This window comes from Chinchilla lanigera, unplaced genomic scaffold (assembly GCF_000276665.1).
Source record: "Chinchilla lanigera isolate Chin_1 unplaced genomic scaffold, ChiLan1.0 scaffold00004, whole genome shotgun sequence".
Lineage (NCBI taxonomy): Eukaryota > Metazoa > Chordata > Mammalia > Rodentia > Chinchillidae > Chinchilla > Chinchilla lanigera.
In genome coordinates, this window is record NW_004955405.1 from 10,647,316 (window position 1) to 10,671,610 (window position 24,295).

The following is a 24,295-nucleotide window of genomic DNA, read 5'->3' on the forward strand; positions in this document are numbered from 1 at the left end:
AAATATATGCATTTTGTTACTTATGGGACTTTATAAAGGAAGCAAAAATACATTCTTTGAAGAAAAATATATTCTTTCTGCAAATGGCATCTCCAGCTTATTTTCTCAGGCAGCTGTAAGGGTTCCAGGTGCTTTTCAAATTTTTCCTAGGAAGGCTCTCATAACTGCACCTTGATGAGGGCAATGTCCACTGTCTGACTCGAGAATTTTGTTAGAGTCAAAAGAAGGCATACATACTGAAGATGAACTTGCTAGAGTATGGAGAGCTTTTTACATTAAATGCAACTTTAGATGATGGCTTGACATTTTGACTTCATTAACGTACTAAAAATGTCTCCTGTAAAATTTTATCCTAAGATAACCTTTCTCTTTTTTACTATTGTTGCTTTTTAGTTAGCTATATGTGATATTTATAGCTGTTTTTATGAAGCTGTCGGTGTTCAACCCTTTGATTAGGAGTATAATCGCCACCATAATCTTTCTTTAATGGGAAAACCAAACATGACTTTTCCAGGAATACCGACCATGGGAGATGAGACAAAGACTAGAATGTATCCAGAAACCAACATCATAGCATGGACACGAGCGTTCACGTTCCGCACTGCAAATACAGCAAAGAAATCTGCGATCACTGTGGCTAGTGTTCTTTGTAACCCAAGAATTCCTGTGTTTCTGTCTGGATCCTCACCTATCAGCACCTCACTGCAGGCTGGGCTTGAACTGCAAGTGACATGGCCCCTGGGATGACCATTTTGGCTTGATTCCCTAGCAGAAGAAAGGGAGAAAGCAACTAGTTTAGGCACCGTGACCTGGCTCAGTTTGGTGCTGTCTAATCCTAATTCAAATTTTCTTTTATTATTATTAATATTGTGTGTGTGTGTGTGTGTGTGTGTGTGTGCTGGGGCTTGAACCTAGTGCCTGTACATACTAAACATACATTCTACCACTAAGGCACCCCCACCACTAATCTTTTTTTTTTTTTGGCTGTTGTAGCTATCTTTGTCCTAATAGCATCTGGGTCATCTTTGGATCTCAGGATTCATGAGCCAGAAATACAGCAGAACTAGTCATGCTGTTACTCTTTCTAATCTGGCCCTGTATCTTGACCAGTGAGCACTTAGATAAGAAACAACTCAAGGGATTGTTTCTGCGACCACTTTCTTACATATGTCACCCGTAGCCCTGTCACACAGGTTGCACTAGCTTATGTAGAACAAGCCATAAACACTTTAGTGTGGAAAAATAGTCTTATATAAAGCTTAATATTAAACATTATGAAAAATACATATTTACAGGAGAAAGTACAAAATATAACTATGTACAACAATATCTGTTACCTTTAAATTACATAAATTCTTTAACATTCTCCAGAGTAATAAATTATACATAGTATCAACAGAAATAGCTGGCACCTCTGTAGGGCAGGAAGGAAGTTTTTTTGTTTTTTGCTTTTTTAATCACACAGTGAAAAATTTTTATCCAGGAGATCTTCAGGTACAATCTTAACGTCTTGAATAGACTGCATCTGAAAGGAAGGACAACATAATTAGAGACTATGGAAAGGTGGATCACAATTGCTCTGTTTATGAAAATTACAAATGAGGGAGACCAGTGAAAACCACTAACGCGGAGTATGTTTTAGGATGAGACCACCTTTATGGGATAAGGTCACCGCATTTAGAAATATAGATTGGTAGGCTGGAAGGGACTATGTAGCAGGTCTATCCTCTCTGCTTTCAGAGATGAAGCCATGAAGCCATAGGCCCAGAGAGACAGAGTAACTCACTCAGGATTGATGATAATAATAGTTAAAGTTCACAGTTCTGGAGCTAAGATCTGAATTCTAGCCTTCAGGTGGTGGTTATCTTTTTCTATCCCATAATTAGCTTCTTTCAGGCTGTATCAAGGTTACTGTAAAAAAAGACTCTAAAGGCAAAACAAAACAAAGAAACTTCTAAGATCCCCCAGAGCTCCCTCCGTCCTGGAGCTTGTTAAAGAATATGACATGTAAAAACCTTAATTTACTATACAGATAAATTAGGGGGTAATTATTTACAATACAAAAGGATTAGCTGATCTACAAAGAACTCCTTTAAATGGTAGCTTTTTAATTTATGCTTTAGAGATTATTAACTCTTTCTTAACTGGTGAGACTGCTTAGTGTAGAGGGTACAGAAAACTAAAAATGTTAGGAGACATTACCAATTGAAGGTCACTTAGAGATGGAGATGAGATAGGACTGAAATTCCCTTCATCCATGAAAAATCATCTGATTTATAAGTAGAGATAAGTTCTAGGAGGAAGAAACTAAGGCCTGTGGTAGGCAGTAACAGCCTGTGTAATGATGGCTCAGAGCAGGAAGAGGAATAAAGACTTCTTCTGACAAGTAATTACGGCTTGATCAAAGTGGTGCTTTAAAAGGTTTATACACATTTTTCTACAGAATTTTGTATTTGAAAAGTGTTACCTGCTTATTCTAGAAATATACTTGCAATAGAAGAAAAAAATCATGTATTTTTCTATTCAGAGAAATTTATCTTACTATTATATTTTCTCCCTGTCTTTTTATTTCTTTTTTGCCCTATGCATTGTTTTCTGCTCTCTTCTCTCTTCTCTTCTCTCTTCTCTCCTCTCCTCTCTTGTCCTCTCCTCTCTTCTCCTCTCCCTCTCTCTCTCTCTCTCCTTCTTTCTTTCTTTCTTTCTTTCTTTCTTTCTTTCTTTCTTTCTTTCTTTCTTTCTTTCTTTCTTTCTTTTGTCTTTTTGAGACAGGGTCTCACTGTGCAGTTCAGGCTGGCCTTGAGCTCACTTTGTAGCCCAGGCTGGTCTTTAACTTGCAAGGATCTTCCTGTCTCAGGCTCCTGAGTGCTGGGATTACAGGCGTGCACCACCACGCCCAGCTCATTTTGCTTTTCTTTCTTAACTAACACTATGCTTCAGGTATGGTGTGTTACCCAAAGACTGCTGTGTTGGAAGCCTGACCCCAGTGTAACCATACTGAGGTGATGGGGTCTTTAAGAAGTGGAACTCAATGGTAGGTGTTTCATGATTCCCCTTGTGAAGGAATTGCTCTGGAGGAATTATCCTCCAGACTGGGTTAGGTTTTCTCAGAAAAATTTCTTTCTGCAAGATTAAGATTGTCATAAGAGAACACACCTGGGTCCTCTCTAGCTTGCTTTCCCTCTCATCACGTGATCTCGTGCACTGTCATGCGTGGTCCACTGTGTGATTGTGTTGTGATTCAGCCATGAGGGCTCCATCTGGGTTGAATAGATGGGATCTGCCTGCTCTTGGACTTTCAACCTCTAAAACAGCGCTAAAGAAAACTCTTCTTTCTTTCTCTTTTCCTTTGCAGTTTCTTCTTTGTGGTGTTAAGCTTACTTGTGCAAACTTGATTGGCTTGGGAGCTGTCTAGGGGATTAGTAAAGCACACTTCTGAGTGTCTGGGTGGGTCACGGAGGTGTGACCTTGGGTGCTGTATCTGATCCTTCACCTCCTGCTCTCTGGTGCTGTTTCCCTGTTCTGCTTCCCAGCTGCCATGAACTAAGCAACTTTGCTGCACTACAGTCCTCTGCCATGGTGTTCCTGTCTCAGCCTAGCTGACCATGGCATGAATCCCCCTAATTGTGAGACAAATTAAATCTCATCCTTTTAACTTATGGGTATCAGGTATTGTGCCTCAGTGATGAAAAACTGACCAATATATTCTTTTTCTATCTTTTGTGTGTGTATGTGTGGTTCTGGGAACTGAACCTACTCTAAGTATATACCACTGAGCTAATATCCAGCTCAAACCTTTTTTCTTTGTATATACTGGTCTCAGGTATTTTGTTATAGAAACATAAAACACACTAAAACAACTTGTTTTTAAGAATATCCATATTATTATAATATCCTGAAAAATATTCTTGAGCCAAATATGGTGCATGTGGTTCTAACTCCAGCCACATGAGAGACCATAGGGGCAATATTCTTGAACTCTAGAGTTTGAGGTCAGTCTAGGCAACATATCAAGACCATATGTCAGGGGCTGGGGATGTAGCTCAGTGACACAGTTCCTGCCTGTCAAGCATGAGGCCCTGAGTTCAATTCCCAGTACCAAAAAACAAAACAAAACAAAACAAGACCATATGTCAAAGCAAAACAAAATAAAACAGAACACAAAAACTATCTATCATGCTGGGTGTGGTGGTGCATGCTTGTAATCCCAGCAATCTGGAGGTTGAAGCAGGAGGATCATTGTGAGTTCAAAACCAGCCTGGGCTACAGAGTGAGCTCAAGGCCAGCCTGAACTGAATAGCAAAACCCTGTCTCAAAAAAAAAAAAAAAAAAAAAAAAAAAAATTCTGTCTATCCATCTGTCTATCTATCTATCTATCTATCATCTATCTCCACATCTACATCCATATCCATATCCATATCTATATCATTCTTAATGACTACATCATTATATTAAGTTGAATATGGCTTGAGTCTGCCAAGGGTCCTTTCTGACAGAAGGTTTGGTCTGCAGGAAGTGTTAGGAAGTGCTGCCATAGAACTGTTGGGGGTGGGGCCTTGTGGGAAGTCCTTGGGTCATTGGCAGTGTGGTATAGGAAGGCAAAACTCATGAAATTCCATGGTAGAGCTCACAAGAAAGTTGTTTTAAATAGTGAGTGGCCCCGAAAAGCTCTCAGTTCTCTTGGCTCTAGATGTGACCTCTTGGTCTGACATGTGCTCCTCTGACTGTATCTACCCTGAGATCCTCACCAGAACTGGCCAATACAAACTCCATGCCCTTGAGCCTTCTAAACTGTGAGCTAAATAAGCCTTTTCTCTTCATAAATTTATTGCCTTTGGTATTATTGTGGCAATGCAGAAATAACCAATGCAGTCCTCTACTGAAAAGTTTTTCACTCAAACTTTTAACTCTGAGTGTGTGTGTGTATTTTTTAAACTTTTAACTGTGAAAAGCTTTATGTGTAAAGCTTTCTCTGTACTTAGGGTAGTAAAAGAAATATTAGACCACAAGATAACATATCAAGCTCTCTCATAGTTTGATTGCCAAATTCTTCTCCAAAACAATTTTACAGTTTGAACTGTCAGTTGTGATTTCAATAAAGCTGATTGCTTGGAAAAAGAATGTTAAGCAGTCCTCCAAAGAGGGTATTTCGGGCTCTGTAGGTAAAAGTACCATAAGGAATTTCTGTTCAACTGTGGGAAACTCCTCCCCACTTTGCTTCTCCTTTCTATTCCACTCTTTTGAGGACCCTCTGGGTAGAAGAAAAGATAGGTGGTACATATTAGGAGAGCTTTAGGTTATTAATAATTTTTTAGGCTGACCATATTTTGAAAAGTGTATTTAAGAGTAAATGAACTAAGACCCTACCTCTGTGATACTCTGGATTCACATTTTCGTAGATTGGAAACAGGGGGTTTTCTTGTTCACTCCGTAGCTTCCTTGCTCTGAGGACATCTCTCACACACTGATGTAGGTATACGTACTGACACTGTGAGGAAGCAGGAAACACATCAAAGATGGAGAACTGTTACAATACATAAACAGGGATGCAATGCTTTATAGCCAGGACATTTTTTTGATCATTTCACTAATTGTCTCTGGTACATAAGAAATGAATTCTTTTCATTACTGCTGAAAAGAGAAGGACACGCATGCTTGCTTATCTCTTTACGTACTGAGTACCTGCTAGTAAGTCTGGCACACAGTAAGTCCTTCACAGATAGAGATGAGTGGATGCCAAATGCTGTGCTATCTAGTTTACATGAAATCATTTCATAATTTCAACAACAATTATAATTATCAATATAAACTGAGATTCAAATTTCAGTAACTTTTCCAAAGTCACACAGCCAAGAAAGGGAGCCTTAGGGTTTGATGCAGAAGGTGTGGCCTCCAGGTATTGTTCTTATGAGAAAATCATTGTACCACATCTTTTCTGTTTGTTTTGGTCCCCTTTTGGGTGAACTGGTGAGAAAAATGAGGTATGTACAACAAACCCCATTAACTGTCATTTCTTTGACTATAAGCTCAGCGGCTGGCCCATCTCCTTTCTCTTAGAATTCAAGTCTGACCCAGGGAAGAATCTCAGAGATGTTTCCTGGCTGCAGAGAAGTACAAAAGGTTACACAGTGAGAATATTATCAGGGTGTTTGGGTATGAACCACTTTAGGAAAAAACAAATAGAACAATCAGTATTTTCATGACTGTAAAAACCCTACAAACTTTCACTGACAAGGCACACCAGCCAAATCTGCGCACTGGATCCCCATCCTTCCCACCAAATGAGCTCTCTAATAGGGGCATAGATGGCTGTAACCTTGGTGTTGGCCTTGGGCTCCCCTTACTGATTTGCAATTGCTCAGAGGCCAGAGAGTAACGAGGTTGGGAGGGGAACGTGAAAACAAGTAAGGGAGACCGGGCTCTCAGCCTTGGAGGGGCCTGGTTACCTCGAGCCCTCTTGGGACCTGAGTTTTCTCATCTGTAAAAGAAGGCATTCAAGGTCTCTTCTACAAATAACATCCACTGTCCATTAAAGGATGTAAGACTTGGTATTGACGTCAGTGAGACAGATACTAAAAAACATTTCTGGACCCTCTGTTTAAGGTAATCAATGTAGCCAGTCTTACAGTATTTTGAAGGCTTGCGATGAAAGTGGGACTAAAAGATTTTCCCTCTGTAACAGTCTCTCAGAGTGGACAAGTGCTTATTTGTATGAGTCACCCTTATGCAATGTTCCTGATGGGAAGCTAGTCTGGTCATCTACCCAGGGGCCTTTAAGAGGTAGGTTTCGAATAATCAATAGATTAGGAAATTTTTAAAAAGTGCGGCTTACTGTTCTTTGCTTTTCTGCTCATAGACTCTACTTGTTTGTTATGAGTGTTTTATTACCATCTTGACCTTGAATATTCAAGGAAAGTGCTATTCCGAGGATGGTTGTTAGTCTAGAGTATCTCTCTGTTTGCCATCTTAAAATGATCCACCAAATTGTAGATTGACTCCTCGCGGTTTTCTCAGACCCAAAGCGTAATTCCTATTTTTAATTCTACTGGGATATTAAATCATTTTGGAACCTTAGAGGTAAGCCGTGAATGAACTCTATTATATCTACGCTATGGCCTATTAATAAATTCTTCAACAATGATCCCCTGTGGGCTCTGAAACTACTTAATATCTACTAATTTGCCTGTTTTAAATATAAATTCTTCTTTCCCCAATAAACTATCCCCTAGAAAATGATTAACGTACTTCTCATTTTAGTCATAATAAAAAGTTGAAAAAATGTCATAAATGAACCTCAAATCATGAAAGATTACGTTTTGTTAACGGGCAAAACTTTGGATCGGTGGTGACAGTTCAGTTTCATTTCATTTCACCAGTGCTGGTGGTATTAAATAGCAGTTGTAGCATTCGATGTATTGCCTTTCACGGTCCCTGAAGGCAGACGTGAATAAATACCCAGAACAGCATAAACACAAAGTACAATTATGGGTACAACTTTAGGTAGGAAGGGAAGCCTTTACGTTTACTTTTTGGAAAGTATCAAGATAGAGAAAACAGGCGACATTTTAAAGAATGTTTCCAAGTGATAGAAATAACATAAAAATACACACATTCTGGAGACGAGAAACATAGCGTAGCTACATGTAGATTGTGTGGGTTCTCAGAAAACTCCAGCATAATTTCCCAACTGGAGTCTTACGGCACTTTCCAACGTGTGTCCTCCTGGGAAGCTGCCGGTAGTGAGTGGCAGACTCTGACCGTCCCCTATTGTTCTTTAAAAAGTTACTGCTCTTTCTGAGAGCTTCCCTTGAGGGTGAGGTTGCAAATTTGCCCCAAGAACTTGCATATTCCTTGTCTACTGCTCTTTGTTATGTTCATCAAAAATTGGGATAACTTGCATTCTTTGGAGAACATTGAGGCCAAATGTCACCATGGACCCAGAAGAACAATGCAAGTGGTGTGAGTGTTCCTGCTCTTCTGTTGAAGGATTTACCCCCAGGGGCTTGTTGATTATACCCCTCTGTGGCCACTCCCACTATGTCCATCTGTGGCACTATTTTAGAGCAAGAACAGATCTGATATTGACTGGGATTTTGTTTAACCAAGAAAAAAGGGAAAGACAAAATTTTATTTTGCTGCAATGTTTATTTTGATATAGAGCCTCCAAATAATCCAAATAATATAAGGGGACTATAACTCCCAACATGCTAGATGTCTGATATACCGAGTTCCTGTTCTCTAAAATTGAAGAATAAATTCTAGGAACAGCAGAAGTTAAGAGTGAGAGCAAGAAAGTTTCTGTCTAAGACAGATAGAAGGGGGTCCCAAGTGGATGGCCCTGGGGACCCCACCTCTCAAGGGAATTTTATAGAGCAAAACCATGAGATGTGGTGGGTATAAAATGGGACAAAACTATAGTCAACTGCTGGGCCTGGTGGCACATGCCTGTAATCCCAGCACTCGGGAGGCTGAGGCAGGAGGATCATTGTGAGTTCGAGGCCAGCCTGGGCTGCAGAGTGAGGCCCTTTCTCAAAAAAACACACACACACAAAACAAAACAAAACAAAAAAAAACCCCAACAAACTACAGTGAACTATAAGATTACAAGTACAGTTGCTTAGGTAATATTGATTCAATGGAAAATCACAAGGTGAGTATAAGGTGGGACAAGATAATGGTCAAGTGATAAGAAGAGCATAGTCACTTAGGTAATAGTGATTAAATGGGGATCAAATGGGGGAGCAAGTCACGTGGCAAGTGCACATGAATTGAACCTGAACAGGGACGTTTCCTGGAAGGGAGAGGCCAGGGAGGCTCTGGCACTCCACCCAAGGGGACTGATGCCTATTTATAATATCAGTCACTGCTCTTCATCTGAGGGGAAGTATGTGGGTGTAGTCATTTCTCTATCCTGAGGCCAGATCTTCAAAGAATACACCTCCAGCCATAGTTGTCTTCTGTACTGACCTTTTCGAGGGCTTAACCTTGTCTGACTTCCTATAATATTTCTAAATAACTTAGCCGTCTATAGTAATTTCACCATGATCCAGGCACAGAGGCGCACACTTGTAATCCCAGCACTCTGCGGCTGAGGCAGGAGGATCGCTGAGAGTTTGAGGCCAGCCTGGGCTACATAATGAGATAATATGAAGCGCCTGACTGGTAAGTGTAAGATCCTGACTTTGATTCCCAGTACCAAAAACCAAACCAAACAAACAAACAAGAATGAAATAATATGATAAATAGGATTTTCTTTAAAATATTTCAGTGGGGTCATGGCAGTAGGGGAAACAGTATATGTAGGATTCAGATGAGAAGAGAACACAGAATACTTATAAATGTAGAAGCTGGGGCTTGGGTGTAAGAAAACTCATTTTCCTATTTTCCTAGTTGTATGTACATTGTGTGTGTGTGCACCTGTGCATGTGTCTTGCTCTGGATCTCACCCATGCGTGGCCTTATGCACGCTAGGCTAGCACTGAGCTATATCCCTAACCCCGGTTTGAGGTACTATTTTATATGTTAGCAATTTCACTGCAAAACATTTGAAATATGGTAGATAAATTGTTATATCGAAAGTACTCCCAACCCAGGCCAACAGCAATAGCAAAGATCAGGGCAGTGGGTTCCTCCTGCAGGAGGCAACGACACATGTGTTTTACCAAAAGCACTGTAGAAGGCCAGTACTTCCAGCTGTGAATGTGTGCTGTACAAGAAAAGAGTCCAGGGCCCAAGGCAGTTTTCAGAATAGTGGGCTCCTCCATGTCCACGGGAGCCTGGGCTGCAGGATGCCCGTGAGTGAGCACTGCTGCTTGTGCTCTGCTCTGACTCTAAGGTGGGATATGGTAAAAGAGAGAATGTTTCACCTTTTTGTCTTTTTTTTTTTTTTAATATGAAGCATTTGTAGAGTTACTTGGGGAAAAACCTTGGGAAAACCAGAGTAAAAGAACCTGAGTCATGCAAGAGATATGCTGGGTGCATATGGGGCACAGAGCTGACTGAGGCTGTTGGGGCAGTAAGCTTGGTACTCAAGGGCTTCGTATTTTCTAGAAGAGTCCAACCCTGCCTGGCCACTTCATAACGATGCGCTTTCTGCAAAACACTTTAGCCTCTGGACCTCAGTTTTCTAGCCTGGATGTGGAATACAGTGCCTCACTTACCTGGTTATTATGAAAATTTAAGAGGATAACATTTTAAAATGACCTGTGAGGGCCAGGGATATAGCTCAGTAGCATAAGCGCCAGTCTGGCAAGTGCAAGGTCCTGAGTTTGACTCCTAGTACAAAAAAAAAAAAAAAAAACAACCCCCCCCAAAAAATGACCTGTGAGCTAGGCATGGTGGAATATGTCTATAATCCCAGCACTCTGGGAGGCTGATGCAGGAGGATGGAAAGTTCAAGCCCAGACTCCAGAACTTAGTAATTTAGCAGGACCCTATCTCAAAATAAAAAATAAAAATAAGCTGGGGATGTAGTTCAGTGCAAAGGCTCTGGGTTCAATACCCAGTACCACAAAACAAAACAAAACAAAAGTGCTGTGAATGTCAAAGGGCTATGGGAGCAAATGGAAGTATTAAACCTTTGCAAAGGACAGAGTCTGTTGGTGTCCTCGGAGTGGAAGGTACAGATAGAAGGGTGGAGGCAGGGGGAGACGAGCTTGGGATAATCTTTCTAATTGAAGTTCTTGTGTTCATCCACCAGTTTATTTTAAATCGATCTGCAAGATAGATTGGCCTATTTTTCCCCATGTGTAATCCATTGATTATATATTATAGTAGATAATGTATTATATATTAATATATATTTTTGTAGAGGGAGGAAAAAAGTGGTCTGTGTCCTTCAGCCTGTTGCTCTTACCTCAGTCTGGACCATGTGAACCCTGTGAAGTCTTAAGTCATGCACAGCTCCGTAAATGTCCACAGAGTCTTTGGAGTCTAATTGCTGGAGGATTCGGTCCAATGCGATAAAGGTTCCAGTCCTACCCACACCGGCACTAGAAGAGATGGTAAAGGAGCATTTTATTAAATTTGCCTTTCAGGATTGCATCCAGAGACTCTGGAATAATCTTTCTTTTTCTCTTCCAACTATGGAAGAATGTAGTACATCTTCTTACTCTCAGTGAGTCCTGTCTCTTACAGGATTGTAACCTAGAGCTCCGGTACTACACGTCTTTTCCCCTCTCCCTCTATCAGGGGTAAGTTCTGTTCTGCACTTGGTGGACAGCATTTCCATATAGGTTTTTATACTTTTCCTACAAACATATAGGTCCATCAGCAATTTATTTATGTGTTTCCAAAATGTATTGAAATACTAACTTGTTTAATGTATTCTTTTGCCAATTTTTCATTCAATATTGTCGTTCTTTTAATATTGTGTTTTGAGATTTATCCATAGTTTTACATGGAGATCTAATTTCTTTCAACCATTCTGTGGAGTTCATAAAACACTACTATCACATTCCCTACTCAGGCAATGAAGCCATTTTAATTTTTCTCTGTTAAAAATGTGTCACATGAACACTGCTGTGAGCATGTGTGGTGATGTGTTGACACCTAGAAGGGGAACAGCTGGGTTAGTTAGAGAGTATAAATACTCTCAGTTTTACTATAAATTGCCAATTTGTGGAGGTATAGTCTGGGTTTTTTTTTTTTTTTTTTTTTTTCTTTCTGGTACTTGGGTATGGAACCCAGGGTCTTTGGGCTATCTCTCCAGCACTTTTTATTTTTAAATTTTGAGACAGGGTCTTACTAAGTCCTTAAATTGCCCATGCTGGATTTGAATTTTCAATCCTCCTGCTTCAGATTCCTAGGGTTTTGGGTTACAGACAGGAGATACTACACTTGGCTAATCTGGGCATTTTGGATGCTGTACGAATTGCTGATACCAAGATGAAGTCATTTTCATCAGACCTAGACAAAATCGGAGTCTAGAAGTGGTGAAGGGGGAGAACCCATGTCTGCCTGTCTGTGATAAATACTTTCTCGAGGGCTTTCTAAAGGCCTGGAAAAATAGCTTCCTGTTCTACATGCACCTGATAATTTGTACCCTGCACATGTACACGGATTTCTGTGACAATATTTTTAAAAGACTGCAGCAATTCAGAGATGCCTGACAGAATACTTGCCCAGCAGTAGTATCTTTAGCAGTGTGTTGACACCAACTCCTGACTTGGGTCATGAAGACCACTGTGCTCTGTATCTAAGCAGTATGTACAAATTTCCTCCTGTTTACCTTAAAAACTTGCCCTCACTTCAAGTTCTTTAAATACATCTATCCTTTTTTATACTTTTTTTTTTTTTGGTACCGGGAATTGAACTCAGGACCTTGTGCTTACCAGGCAGGTGCTTATGCCACTGAGCTACATCCCTGGCCCGAAATACATCTGTCCTTAACTATGGTACATGTATTCCAATTCCCATGTTCTGCTACTCCCAAATAAATACGATTATTCTTGGGAGAATTTCTGGTTGTTATTTAGTGCACGCATTCATAAGATAAGAAGAACAGTTCTCCAGTGGTCCTGGACAAAAATGCTTGCCATTTTTCCTTCAGAAAGTAGGAAGCTCTGGCGTACCTCACATTCCCATTAAAAGCATTGGTGATGGTGTATGTGGTGGCACATACCTGTAATCCCAACACTTGGGAGGCAGAGGCAGGAGGATCACTGTGAGTTTGAGGCCAGCCTGGGCTACATAGTGAGTTTTTTTTTTTTTTTTTTTTTTTTTGTCTTTTTGAGGCAGGGTTTCACTATGCAGTTCTGGCTGGCCTTGAACTCACTTTGTAGCCCAGGCTGGCTTCAAACTCACAGAATTTCCCTGCCTCCGCCTCCTCAGTGCTGGGATTACAGGCATGTGCCACTATGCCTGGCCTTACGTAGCGAGTTTGAGGCCAGCCTGGAGTATGTAGTGAGACCCTGTTTTAAAAAAGAAAAGAAAAAAATAAAACAAAACCCAAAAAGCACTGGGATTCCAGTGACATAAAGAAGCATGGCTCCTAGGGTGTGGGGCTGATTGGAAGAAGATGAGCACCCTTGACATTTCTCTTACTGTAGCGATTTGCTGCTCTTTATGCATTAGTGCCGTTCAGTTAGGACTGTCATGGTGTTGTTGCAAACATTAATTAGCTAAGTGCCGGGCTCCCCAGAGAGAGAATGAGGGCTCATTAGGCTGATTTTATGAACAGACTCTCTGAAGCAAGAAGTTAAGAGAGAACAGAAATTTAAGAGCGAAATAGGGTGCTACAGATGGCAAGTGCTATGCTATGGTTTGAAAGTTGGTGTCCCTTCTATAATTCATGTTTACATTTAATGCTTAGTGCAACAGTGTTAAGAATGAGACCTTTAGGAAGTGATTAGGCCCTGAGGTCTCCACATTATATATGGGATTATTATCTTATACAACTGCCGGAGGGAGCTAGCGATGTCCTTTTGCCCTTCTGTCCCTTCAGCAGTATAGACACAGCCTTCCTTTCCTCTGGAGGAGGCGGAGAAAAGGCGCCATCTTGGACGCAGAAACTGTCCTTCCAAAAGACACCAAACCTGCCAGTGCCTTGATCTTGGGACTTCCCAGTCTCCTGAACTTTGAGAAACAAATTTCTACTTGTGGATTAGTCTGCAGCATTTTGTTACAGCAGCAGCAGTGGGCAAAGACAGGTGACTAGACATGAGAGCAGTCTAGAGCACCTTTCTTAAAGGATCCATAGGGCTAATCCAGGTGGAGGAGAGAGAAGCTGCCCCAGGGAGTAAGAATGGTGAATGGCAAAAGGCAAGACTGAGCCGGTGCAGTCACCTTCCTGGTGAGAATGGGAGAAGAACTGTATGGAACTTGGATGGAAGGTGAGATGGGGTCCACTTATTCCGAGCAAGGAAGTCATTCAGGGACTTTGTATTCCACACAGTAGGAAAAAGAACAAGAGGAGAGAAGGGTAGAGAGTGAGGGTGAAGGAGGGGTGGGAGAGGAAGAAAGTGAAGTCTAGGGAAGAGGAGCTTAAAGGAGACGGTGTAATAAACTCCTCCGGGAGTTAGGCAGCTGGTGAGCTCAGACAAATCTTCCGCCTACCACTGTCCCCAAGCTCATGCCTCGTTCCAGATTCCACGGCACAGTGCTCTTGTGGACGCCGTTTTCCTGTCCCCTAGGTTCCACAGACATACCTGCAGTGCACCACAGTGGGCCCGGCACCAGGGCTCCTGTTGATGTAGTCCCTGACGGTTCTCACGAACTGGATCAGGGACTGCGTGGTCTCGGGAACTCCATGGTCCGGCCACACTGTATAGTGAAAGTGACGGATGAGTCTCTGTACATCGAGCTGTTCCTCCTGCAAGAGAGCAGGATAAGATGAGGAAAACTCACATTGGACCACAGTGCCATGTAGGAACTTCCGTGATCTGACATCACAGGAGAGAAGTCAGCAAAAATCGGATTCACATCTTCCTGAACTGGGTTATTAAACGAAGCCAGGCAAACTAACATACGCTGCATATCTTGAACTCCCTGATGGTCCACTCAGGTAGCACGGACTCTGAGAGCATCTGCAGGATGAGGTCCCCGTAGTAGAGGGAGTCCTGATCCGCTGGCCAGTAATGGTCACACTTCACCTAGGAGAGGACAGAAAAAAGTCAACCCAGAAACATGACTCCTGTGAGGCCTTGGACTTGCACTCTGAAATCCCTCCCTTAGTTAGGGATCCAGGATCAGCTTCTAAAACAATACAGCATCTACTTTTTATTTGCTGGCTCATGACCAGTACTGAAGCTGGGCTACTGCTCCAAGGAATGGGGCTACCCCTCAAAGAACAAATCTCAACCCCCAAACTTTGCATTCACTCACATTTCAGGAGATATTTCACGGCTTGAGTTTTTTTTTAATTGACTTTCTCAGCCTTCCTGCTCCACTAGCAGATAAAACACGATTTATTGTTCTTTCTGAAGAAAGATCCAGTCAAGAAGAGGAAGGCATTGTCTTCCTGGTCCTGTTTTGTCCCTATTTTTATTGTTTTTCTAACGTGGGCCCTGTGCCAAGAAATCTTTGAGCAGTTATAGTGGATAGCTCAGCTTGTGTTCACACGAACATGGAAAGGCGAAAGGGGATTGTGAACACTTATTTACTTATTTTATACTTTGGGGGGTGGTATTTATACATTTATTCATAAATTGACATATTTTATAAGGTATGCATATTCACTCAGCAGGAATATGTTTTTGCTTGTATTTGTATATGTATGTATGGGTATCAAATAGTGTATATGTGGGTTTTGTTCTACTAACTATGGTGAGGCACCCCAAGTGGGCTCATCTGAACTACATATGGATATAATTTTTTTTTCAGTACTGGAGATTGAACCCAGGGCCTCCACACTGAGCTACATGCCCAGCCCTTTCATATTTTGAGGCAGGGTCTTGCTAAATGGCTAAATTGTACAGGCAGGACTCAAATTTACAAGCTTGTACCTCAGCCTCTCAGAGTGCTGGGATCATACATGTGTGCCACCACAGCCCGCCAAGTTCTACGTTTTATACATAAATGTTTGTGTATGGTTATACATATATTTCTAATTGTTTCATTGCTTGGTATCTTTATAGATAGGTACATAGATAAGGCTAGTTTTGCTGAAGAGGACATACAGGTCTCAGTTGAGCATAAATAATCTGAGAGAAACCCAATATATTTTTGTTAGCTCCACACATGTAATCTCTTTTAATCCTAAAAGTAACTACAGAAAGTAGTGGATTATAAATGCATTACAAAAAGCTTGCTTAATTTGTCCAGATAACCATGTTACTCGAATCTTCCAAGACAGCCTAAAACTCACACCTTTTCTGAGGGCAAGGCCAGGCTCCTGACCCTGGCAGGGTCTCCACTTCCTGCCCCATGCCGTACATGGAAGGATGGGGCAGATTCTCTTTCTGTGTAATCAGCCCTTATGAAAATCCCAGTCACCACATGTGAACAGTTCTGACTGAAACTGCAGACCCAGATTCAGCCCTTTTACAACCGTGTGGCGTCCACATTCTCCCATTGTCTCTACTTGGAACTGGGCGTGCAAGTCTGAACTGCAGTGAGCTGGAATTCCACTGGTGGTGTGGGAAGCAAAGCTTGGAAGTCAGGAAGACTATTTACTCACTCGACCCTTCTCCACACACTGGGTCACCATGACAATATTGAGGACGTTCTGTTCCCATGCCATTTTCCAGAAGTCATCCTTGGTGCCAGGAAGCGGTCCCTGAGTGGCGATATATTCTCTTCTGAAGTTGTTGCCCTGGAGTGAATTTACAACAGGGAGAATCAGAAACAATGGGTCTCTTCAGAACCGTAAACAGAGTTAGCTCTGCAGATTAGATGATATGGAGACCTCTGCCAGGTCCCTGGCTTGAGAAAAAGAAATGAACACAAGTGTCGAGGCTTGGGAGCAGAAAGGACAAAGGCCAGAACATTGAGCTATTGTTCAGAGGCACATTTCCCTTTCTGGCTGGGTCTTTAAAAGGCAAATGGAGGACTGTGGTGTAATCTAGAAAACACTTCACCCTTAATAACGTGTCTGTGTGGGAGGCTGTCTGAGGGACTGAATTTTGGAAAGGTGAGGAAAACCGACAGAATGATTTGGTAAGAGATATACGTAAGGAAGCTTAATGGAAGGGAAACCACTCTGTTACCCTTTCCTCTCCTACTGTGCGGTGCGTCAAGACTTCACGGATCTTATTTAATCCTATCCACCATACTTTGAACTAGGACCTTTTTATTCACTCTTTCTGTACTCCAGCAATATAGAATTACCTGTAAATCCTAGCTGAAGATCTTTATCTCCTTGCTTCTCCTTAGCGTCTCTACATTATGTCCCCCCTGCGCACTGGAACAATGCCTCCCACCCGACCAAGCTTTGTTTATTCTGAGCACAGGGCCTATTCAGCTGAGCTTGCTTTACCTTCCTCTCTGCTGGGTGGTAATCTCCTAAATACTCTCTAGCAACCTCTAGGTTCTTGCTACCCTGAGTGGATTCTCAGGGAACCAGCAATGGAATCACCTAGGGGCCTGTCAGAAATGCAGAGTCCAGGCCTCACCGCAGCCTCATGCAAGAGAATCTCTGCTGTAGCGAGCCCCAGACGGTACTGGGCTGTGTTGGAGAAACTCACTAGCAGGTTTCTGCGGGCTCTGCCTTGTAATTTCCTGGGCCTTTATGGTAGAATGCTGTTCATCTTCTGCCTGTGTTTGACTTACAATTCGCATTTAACTAATTGGTGTTTATTGAGTTGATGATTTTTTGAGTAAATATTGTTACTTTAAGTTTATAAAAAAGGAAGTGGAGGCTCAGGGTGGCAAAATAAATTGTCCAAGATCACAGAACTGCGGGGATGGTGAAGCTGGCTGGGGAAATAAGCAGGCCCTGTCAGTCATAAGATCCCAGGACCCCCATATGTGCGCGGGCTCCCATGAGATGTGGACAGTGTAAAAGAGACGAGAGGCCACAAGAGCCCGCTGCCGTGACGCCCCACAGCAGCCACTCTGCATTAGGGCGCAGAGGACACAGTAATTCTGCTTTTATCCTTTCCTCTCTTTGTTAGGCTCAAGTTCACTCTGCAGAGCTAGTTTTCCCTTATCCCTTCACCCCTCACTTTTCAAATAAACTTTCAGTACTGTTGTTGGCTTGTCCAATTCTTTGTTTGAGGAAAGAAGGACGTGGACTAAGTTTAATTGGCAAGCTATTTCTAAAAGAACTACCCAACAACAGAACCAGCAAGGGACAGAAATGGGATTTCAGTTTGGATTTGTTTGACCCTTGAAATGTCTTCCCCTGCATTGTGCTACAGGATGTTGCAAAATTCTACAGAATCAGAACCCAAGCACTTGACACAGTGTTTGAGGTGTGTGTGGCTTTCAAAATCCATATAAGACTCATTTCCTTACCTCAGCAGTCCTAGCAGGAGAGACCTACGTGCCCTCTGGAGCTCTAATCTTGCTTAAGGGCCACAGAGGGAACTACCTTTGAACATGCACCCTGGGCTCATAATAATTGTAAGTTATTGTGGTCACCGTAAAATATGAGCTTAAAGGGATTAAAGAGAACACCCCTGTTTCATGGCAATCAGACATGGTTTTCTACAAACCTACAAATGTCTACAGGGCCCGAAACAGTAAGATCACAAAGGAGAAGTAGGGTCACCTCCAGAACAGGCACCGGTCTCAGCTTCATCCTGAGCCTAGGGGTTCACCTACCGGGATGTAGCTGGCGTTGATGTAGTCGGAGCAAGGGTCGTCATCTACATTGGATAGCTTCACTCGTGAGGCATCATCTGGAAGAAAGTCAATTGAGAGATTTGCTGTTGTGTCTTGGGGTAATTTTTCGTTATGTAAAGTGAAGTATTTGACATGCTTCGTATCTGATTCCAGCAGCAGCCACAAGGAAGGTATCCTAATCTCCACTGTACAGAGGGAGGCTCAAGCAGGATGACTAACTGGCCCCAGGTTGCACACAAAGTGAACCCCATCTCTGCCTTCCTTTCTTACCATCATGACACTTGCCTAATGAAGGGGCTAGTTCCCTTTAACTGCAGGAATGAACACAATCCGGGAAAATGACTTTCTAGTGCTTTACCTAATGGGAAAAGGAGAGTATTCTTGTACAAGTCACTAACTGGAGATTTTATTAATCAAACCCTGGTCAGCTCGAGGTCAAAGCCCTGCTGTTCACCCACTGTTGCTCTCAGCCTTTAATGAGAAACCACAGTCCGCTGCTCCTAATCGGAATTTAAGCTGCTCACTACACTTCTGAAGAGCAGTGCAGGAATATACAGGTCATTCCTTGATTAAAATCATTCGGAGTCTGAGAGCTTTCATATCCCGCTACACCATATTTCTTCGTCCCTCTTCTGTTCCTGGGGCAGAGCAGACCTGGCTAGAGGAAGACACTGTTTTACAAACTGCGACACAAAACTTACATGGCAGTATATTGTTGTATCGATTTTTTCCTCTATTCTCGGGCAGGAGTGCAATATCACAAGACTGGTTTCGACCCACGTCTTTTAAGTCCTGTTATGTCAAAAGTAAGTTTGCAAATGGAAAATTTAAAGCAGAATAACATAAATTATACAGTCCTTGAGATACACAATAATACAAAAAATATATATACCAGTTACTGTTTATGGAGTGAATACCTCTGTCCCACAGGCCTTAACTCTGGTCCACAGCCCCACATGGTGCTGAAGGCTCAGCCACGATAACTAACGTGCTCCAGGTCACACAAGTGGCAAAACTGGGAACAAAATCCAAAGACCGGGCCCTTTTTACCAAGCTATATTATTTCCCAGTCAAGCTTGTGGCTAGGCTGAAAAACTGACAGTAGTAGGTGTGCATCTGAGATCCTTACCACCTGATCCAGGAAGCATTTTGCTGTACTGTTTGGGAGCTCAAACTGGCCCTGAGATTAGGTGTAGATGAGATTAAATCGGATTAGATTAGGTGTAGATTAGATGTGTTGTGCAGCGAATGGTTTCAGGCACAAACAGCATTCAGCTGAGAGCCTAAGCGTCCATTTAACTTCCCTGATGAGGCAGCCTAGGATCCCACAGCACAGAAAACTCTGCGAGGACTAGGGGGCATTCACGCTTCACTGTGCTTGAGCTGTACCTCATACTCCTTGGAAAGCAGGTAATTGGAGTCAGCCTGAAGCTTCATGAAATGACCTTCAAACTGATTTACTTTTATGGGGCTGGAATTAAAAATAAAAGGAAAAGAAAGTTACTAAAGAAAAGGTAGAACAGCATAACCAGTAGGAACTGCATTTCAAAAGTAGATAATATAGTCATTAATGAGTTCTCTTACCAAGAAGTTTTCCGGCTACTGTGAAAAAAAAACAAAAAAGAAAAGAAAAGAAAAAAGAAAAAAAGACTGTATTAGCAAATCTCATATGGTACCACCTTCCAATGAATTACGTGACAGAGAACATGGCACTCACCCTTTCTGGCCCAGGTTCAGGTGCACGGACAGTGGTCGATCCCTGCGAATGCTCAGGCGTGCCGAGGGCCTTTCTCTACCGTGGCTGAAATGTGAGGCAGAGGATTTACTTTTCCGTTTCGGTACTGAGGATTGAACCCAGAGCCTTTCACTTGCTAGGCAAACGCTCTGCCATTGAGTTACATCCCCAGACCGAGTTAGAGGATTTTTATTCCAGTTATGACATTTGATCTGAACAAAGTTTCCCACTTAGAGTAAGGGTGTGCATGTTTGAGCAAATCTGGAGTTTTAAGGATTCATGAAGGTTTGCCAATATTTCTTTGAGGGAAGAAAAAGGAAAGAAGAGCATAGAAAAGTTGATCTTTCCCACTTAGACACAGATCTGTATAATAACTTAGGTCTGTCTTCTGGTTTTTGGCTATGGGTCATAATCACTTCCCACACTCTCAACAAAATTTTCTTAAAAAAAACTCCAAACCTGTAAATCCCAGATGCCAGACATGACTGGGTGTAATGTGCTAAACAAAAAATTCGCTAAGAGAAGACAGCATGGCAGTGGGGCACCTGCTATTTGCTTCTTTGGAGTCACTTTTAAAATTCAGATGGTAAATATGACCCAGAAAATGGTATCAACTATATTTTTCAGGATGTATCAGAAAAGAACGGGGGCACAGAATTTACAAATATCTCCATCTTCATGAAGATATGAACCAAAATTTTTTTTCCTATGCAAAAGGAGTTATTTAATATTTAAATAAAGCTACTAATGGACTTGTAGTCTTTGGTAAGGGCCACATTCATCAAGTGTAGAATAAAGCTGAAAAACAATGAAGTTTTGGTTTTAGAGTTTGACTTGTTTTTACTGCAAAAACAGTGGTTGTCTCACTTGGAGAGGTTAAACTATTTTCCCTCTTACTTTCCAGGCGACAGGGCATTTTTATTTTATTTTATTTTATTTATTTATTTTTTTACAGGGCATTTTTAGATGCATTTCTAAAGTCACGGGCTTAGTCACCAAAGGGACCGTTGTACTTACCTCACTTTCTGCCGGCAGATGAAAAAGGCCACGAGCGCCACCAGCATGCCGATTAGGAAGAGGCCAGCACTCACCCCTTCGATAACGCCAAACAAGGGCTCTATAAGAATCCAGAAGGACACAACAAATCCCGGTGGGAAAATTAGTGGAAGGGAACCGGTGAGAGAGCTTGGGAAGCTGTATCCCCCAAACACTGTTATCATGAGTACAATCCGAGTGATGCCCACCCTGAGATACTGACCGTCTGCTAGCCATGAATATGCAGCTGAGAAGATGAACTTCCAGCTACCACCTTGTTAGGGTAGGCGGGTTACATGGTAAGAAATGCATTAATGTTTTAAATTAATCCTATATGGCTAGTAAAGGAATTTCAAACTTTGTGTTGGCAAGTACAGCTTGGGGCACCTATGATGGAAGCCATAAGTTCACCAGCAAAATAAAAATACGATTTCATGTATATGAAACAAGTTACACAGCACCTGGAGCTCTAGCAAATCCAGTGAATTGCTGAGAGTTACACGAACAAAATTTCATTTTTATTACCTAGTATGACAGTGCCACTGGGAGTTTATGAAAAAAAGACATTAACAGTAGGCACAGTAGCCTTTTAAAAATTTTTTTGGAGGACTGTCTAATTATGTTGCCTAAGCTGGTCTTGAACCCTGGCATTCAAAAAAATACTCCTGCCTCAACCTCCTTAGTAGCTGGGACTATAGCAATATGCTGCCATGCCTGACTTGCTATTTTCAGAAGTAGTTTTATTGGGCTAGGGATTTAGCTCAGTGGTATACTGCCTGCCTGGCAAGTGTGAGTTCCTGAGTTCAGTTCCTGGTACTCCCCACCACAAAGTAGTTTTACTGAAATCTAATTCTTCACCAGCTCCCCATGATGAATGTAATCACTATATGCTGCAAATATGTACTAATAAAAACCTAAAGGAAGATAATTCGCATATTATTCAATTCACTCATTTAAATAGTACAGTAGCTGTGTTAGTTTAGTCACAGAGGTTTGTAAACACAACCACAATTTTTTTTTTTGTCTTTTTGAGACATGGTCTCCCTATGCAGTTCAGGGTGGCCTTGAGCTCACTCTGTAGCCCAGGCTGGTCTCGAACTTGCAATGATTCTCCTGCCTCTGCCTCCCGAGTGCTGGGATTACAGGCGTGCACCACCATGCCTGGCTATCACATAGTTCTTTGCATCGGCTTCATTTACTCAGCATGATGTGTCCTAGGTTCATCCAAAGACCATATGTCCATATCCCATCCCTTTTACTGGCTGAATAATATTGTATTGTATGGATATATCACTTTGTTTATCTACCCTTGTACTGATGGATATTTGAGATGTTTCCATTTTTGTCTATTATGAGTGATACTGCTATAGACATCCACTATGAATGGCTGTGTGGACATGTCTTCATTTCCCTTAAATATATATTTCTTGCTGGATCATGTGATAACTCATTATTTAATGTTTTGAGGAAATGAAAAGCGATATTGCCAAGCAGGTATGCTATTTTCCATTTCCACAAACAATCTATGAGGGTTCAAGTTTCTCCGAGTCCTCACTAACACTTGTTATTTTATTTTGGATTATAGTCATTCCCATGATACAAAGTGATATATTATTGTGGCTTTGATTTGCATTTTCCTAAGGTTTTGTTTTGAATTTTCCTAATGACTAGTGGTATTGAACATCTTTTCATATGCTTATTGGCCATTTGCAACTCTTCAGAGAAATATCTCTTCAGATCTTTTGCACAATTTAAAATTCTGCCTTTTTTATGACTGAATTGTAAGGTAAGAATTATTTTTATGTTCTGGGTAGACAACCTTTAACAAATAGTGTATTTGACTTGCAAATACTTTCTTCCTTTGTGTGCATTATCTTTTCACTTACTTGATGATACCTTTTGGATGTGCAACTTTTAATTTGGATTAACTCCAATTTATATTTTTTCTTTTGCTGCTTGTCCTTTTGGTGTCATATCAAAAAACTCAAACTCTTCTTAAATATTGTTACACATATCAGGTGCACAGGTTCAAGGACATCATAGCTCTGTGTTTGCATGTGACTAATTTGAAACCATAATATTTAAATTGCCAGTTTGGTTATACAGCAGGTGTTTTTTAAGGGTGTGTGTATCATCCATGAGAGATACCGTACACTCTGGTATCGCAGTATTTCTTTGTTTAGTAATTTCCAGATTGCCACTGAAAATAATTATTCATCTTATTAGATTAAAAAAAAACCATTTCATAACTACAGGTCATGAAGATTTTCTCCTACATTTTCTTTTGAAAGCGTTATTGTTTTACCTCTCATACTAACTCAGTAAAGCAGCCCATTTTTGAAGCTTTTTTTATTTTAAAAGCCTGGATTTATTTATTGCAGATTGCTTTTCCACACTCATCAAATCAGCAGTCATGTTCGTTTTAATGTGTGTAGTATTCTCTCTGAATGTAACTTTTGGGTATCCCTTTACTGGACTAAATACAATTTTTGTTGTATAACAATATTTCAGATAGGGAAGAATTGTGTTTACAAAGTCCCTACTTATCATTAAATTATAGGAAAATAAATCTAAATCCTCTTAACTGGGCTCTGATCCTTTTTCGGCCTGAGAAGTGTGAGATTATCCCCATATCTGGCAGAAGTAGATAGAGATCTTTGTGAGGCTGAGCTGCACGTTTTCATGCAGCAGAGGAGACTGAGCTCTAAAGAACTCCCCCAGGCCGAGGAAGCCAGCACGGCACACTGGCTGCATGAAAGCTCTGACAGGCAGTAGTGTCAAGGAGCAAGGGGATGGAAGTGGTGCTATTCCTGGCATGATGGACATTCCCAAACAGCAGTGCAGAGGCTGTGTGCCCAGGCAGAAAGTGGCACAACCCAGCTATACAATCTTGGCAAGTTGCTTGAACTCTTCGTGCCTGAGATCCTTACTTTAAAAAGTGAGAATGATAACAACATCTACCTCAAAAGACTGTAGTGTTGATTTGACAATTTATTCTATGTACAATACTTACAATTGTAGCTCCACAGAGAAGGTAACTAGCAAATATTAGCTACTATTATTCTTCAGACTTTCTCTCTAACACACTAGAGAAATTTCTTTCACAAATTTATGTAAAGCTTTTAAAGTAACATTTTCTTTCTCTTTCTTTCTTTCTTTCTTTCTTTCTTTCTTTCTTTCTTTCTTTCTTTCTTTTTCTTTCTTTCTTTCTTTCTTTCTTTCTTTCTTTCTTTCTTTCTCTCTCTCTCTCTCTTTCTTTCTTTCTCTCTCTTTCTTTCTCCTCTCTCATCTTTCTTTCTTTCT

General features: G+C 41.3%; 1 protein-coding gene across 2 annotated transcripts in view; it reads right to left on the minus strand.

Moving 5' to 3' along the window:
• Positions 1–461: 461 nt before the first annotated feature.
• Ptprb (protein tyrosine phosphatase, receptor type, B) overlaps positions 462–24,295 on the minus strand; it is a 119,133-nt gene continuing 95,299 nt past the window's right edge. The window contains exons 23-34 of one of the 2 annotated variants that reach the window (XM_005374312.1): positions 20,975–21,074; positions 19,940–20,023; positions 19,807–19,821; positions 19,612–19,693; positions 18,924–19,014; positions 18,202–18,278; positions 16,115–16,249; positions 14,466–14,588; positions 14,145–14,308; positions 10,853–10,988; positions 5,365–5,485; positions 462–1,525 (exon numbers count right to left, since the gene is read on the minus strand). In XM_005374312.1, the coding sequence (XP_005374369.1) occupies positions 1,503–1,525; positions 5,365–5,485; positions 10,853–10,988; positions 14,145–14,308; positions 14,466–14,588; positions 16,115–16,249; positions 18,202–18,278; positions 18,924–19,014; positions 19,612–19,693; positions 19,807–19,821; positions 19,940–20,023; positions 20,975–21,074 (1,151 nt within the window). In that variant the 3' untranslated portion in view covers positions 462–1,502. Of the gene's footprint in view, positions 1,526–5,364; positions 5,486–10,852; positions 10,989–14,144; positions 14,309–14,465; positions 14,589–16,114; positions 16,250–18,201; positions 18,279–18,923; positions 19,015–19,611; positions 19,694–19,806; positions 19,825–19,939; positions 20,024–20,974; positions 21,075–24,295 lie in introns of both variants that reach the window. The other variant, XM_005374311.1, reaches the window with a different exon arrangement.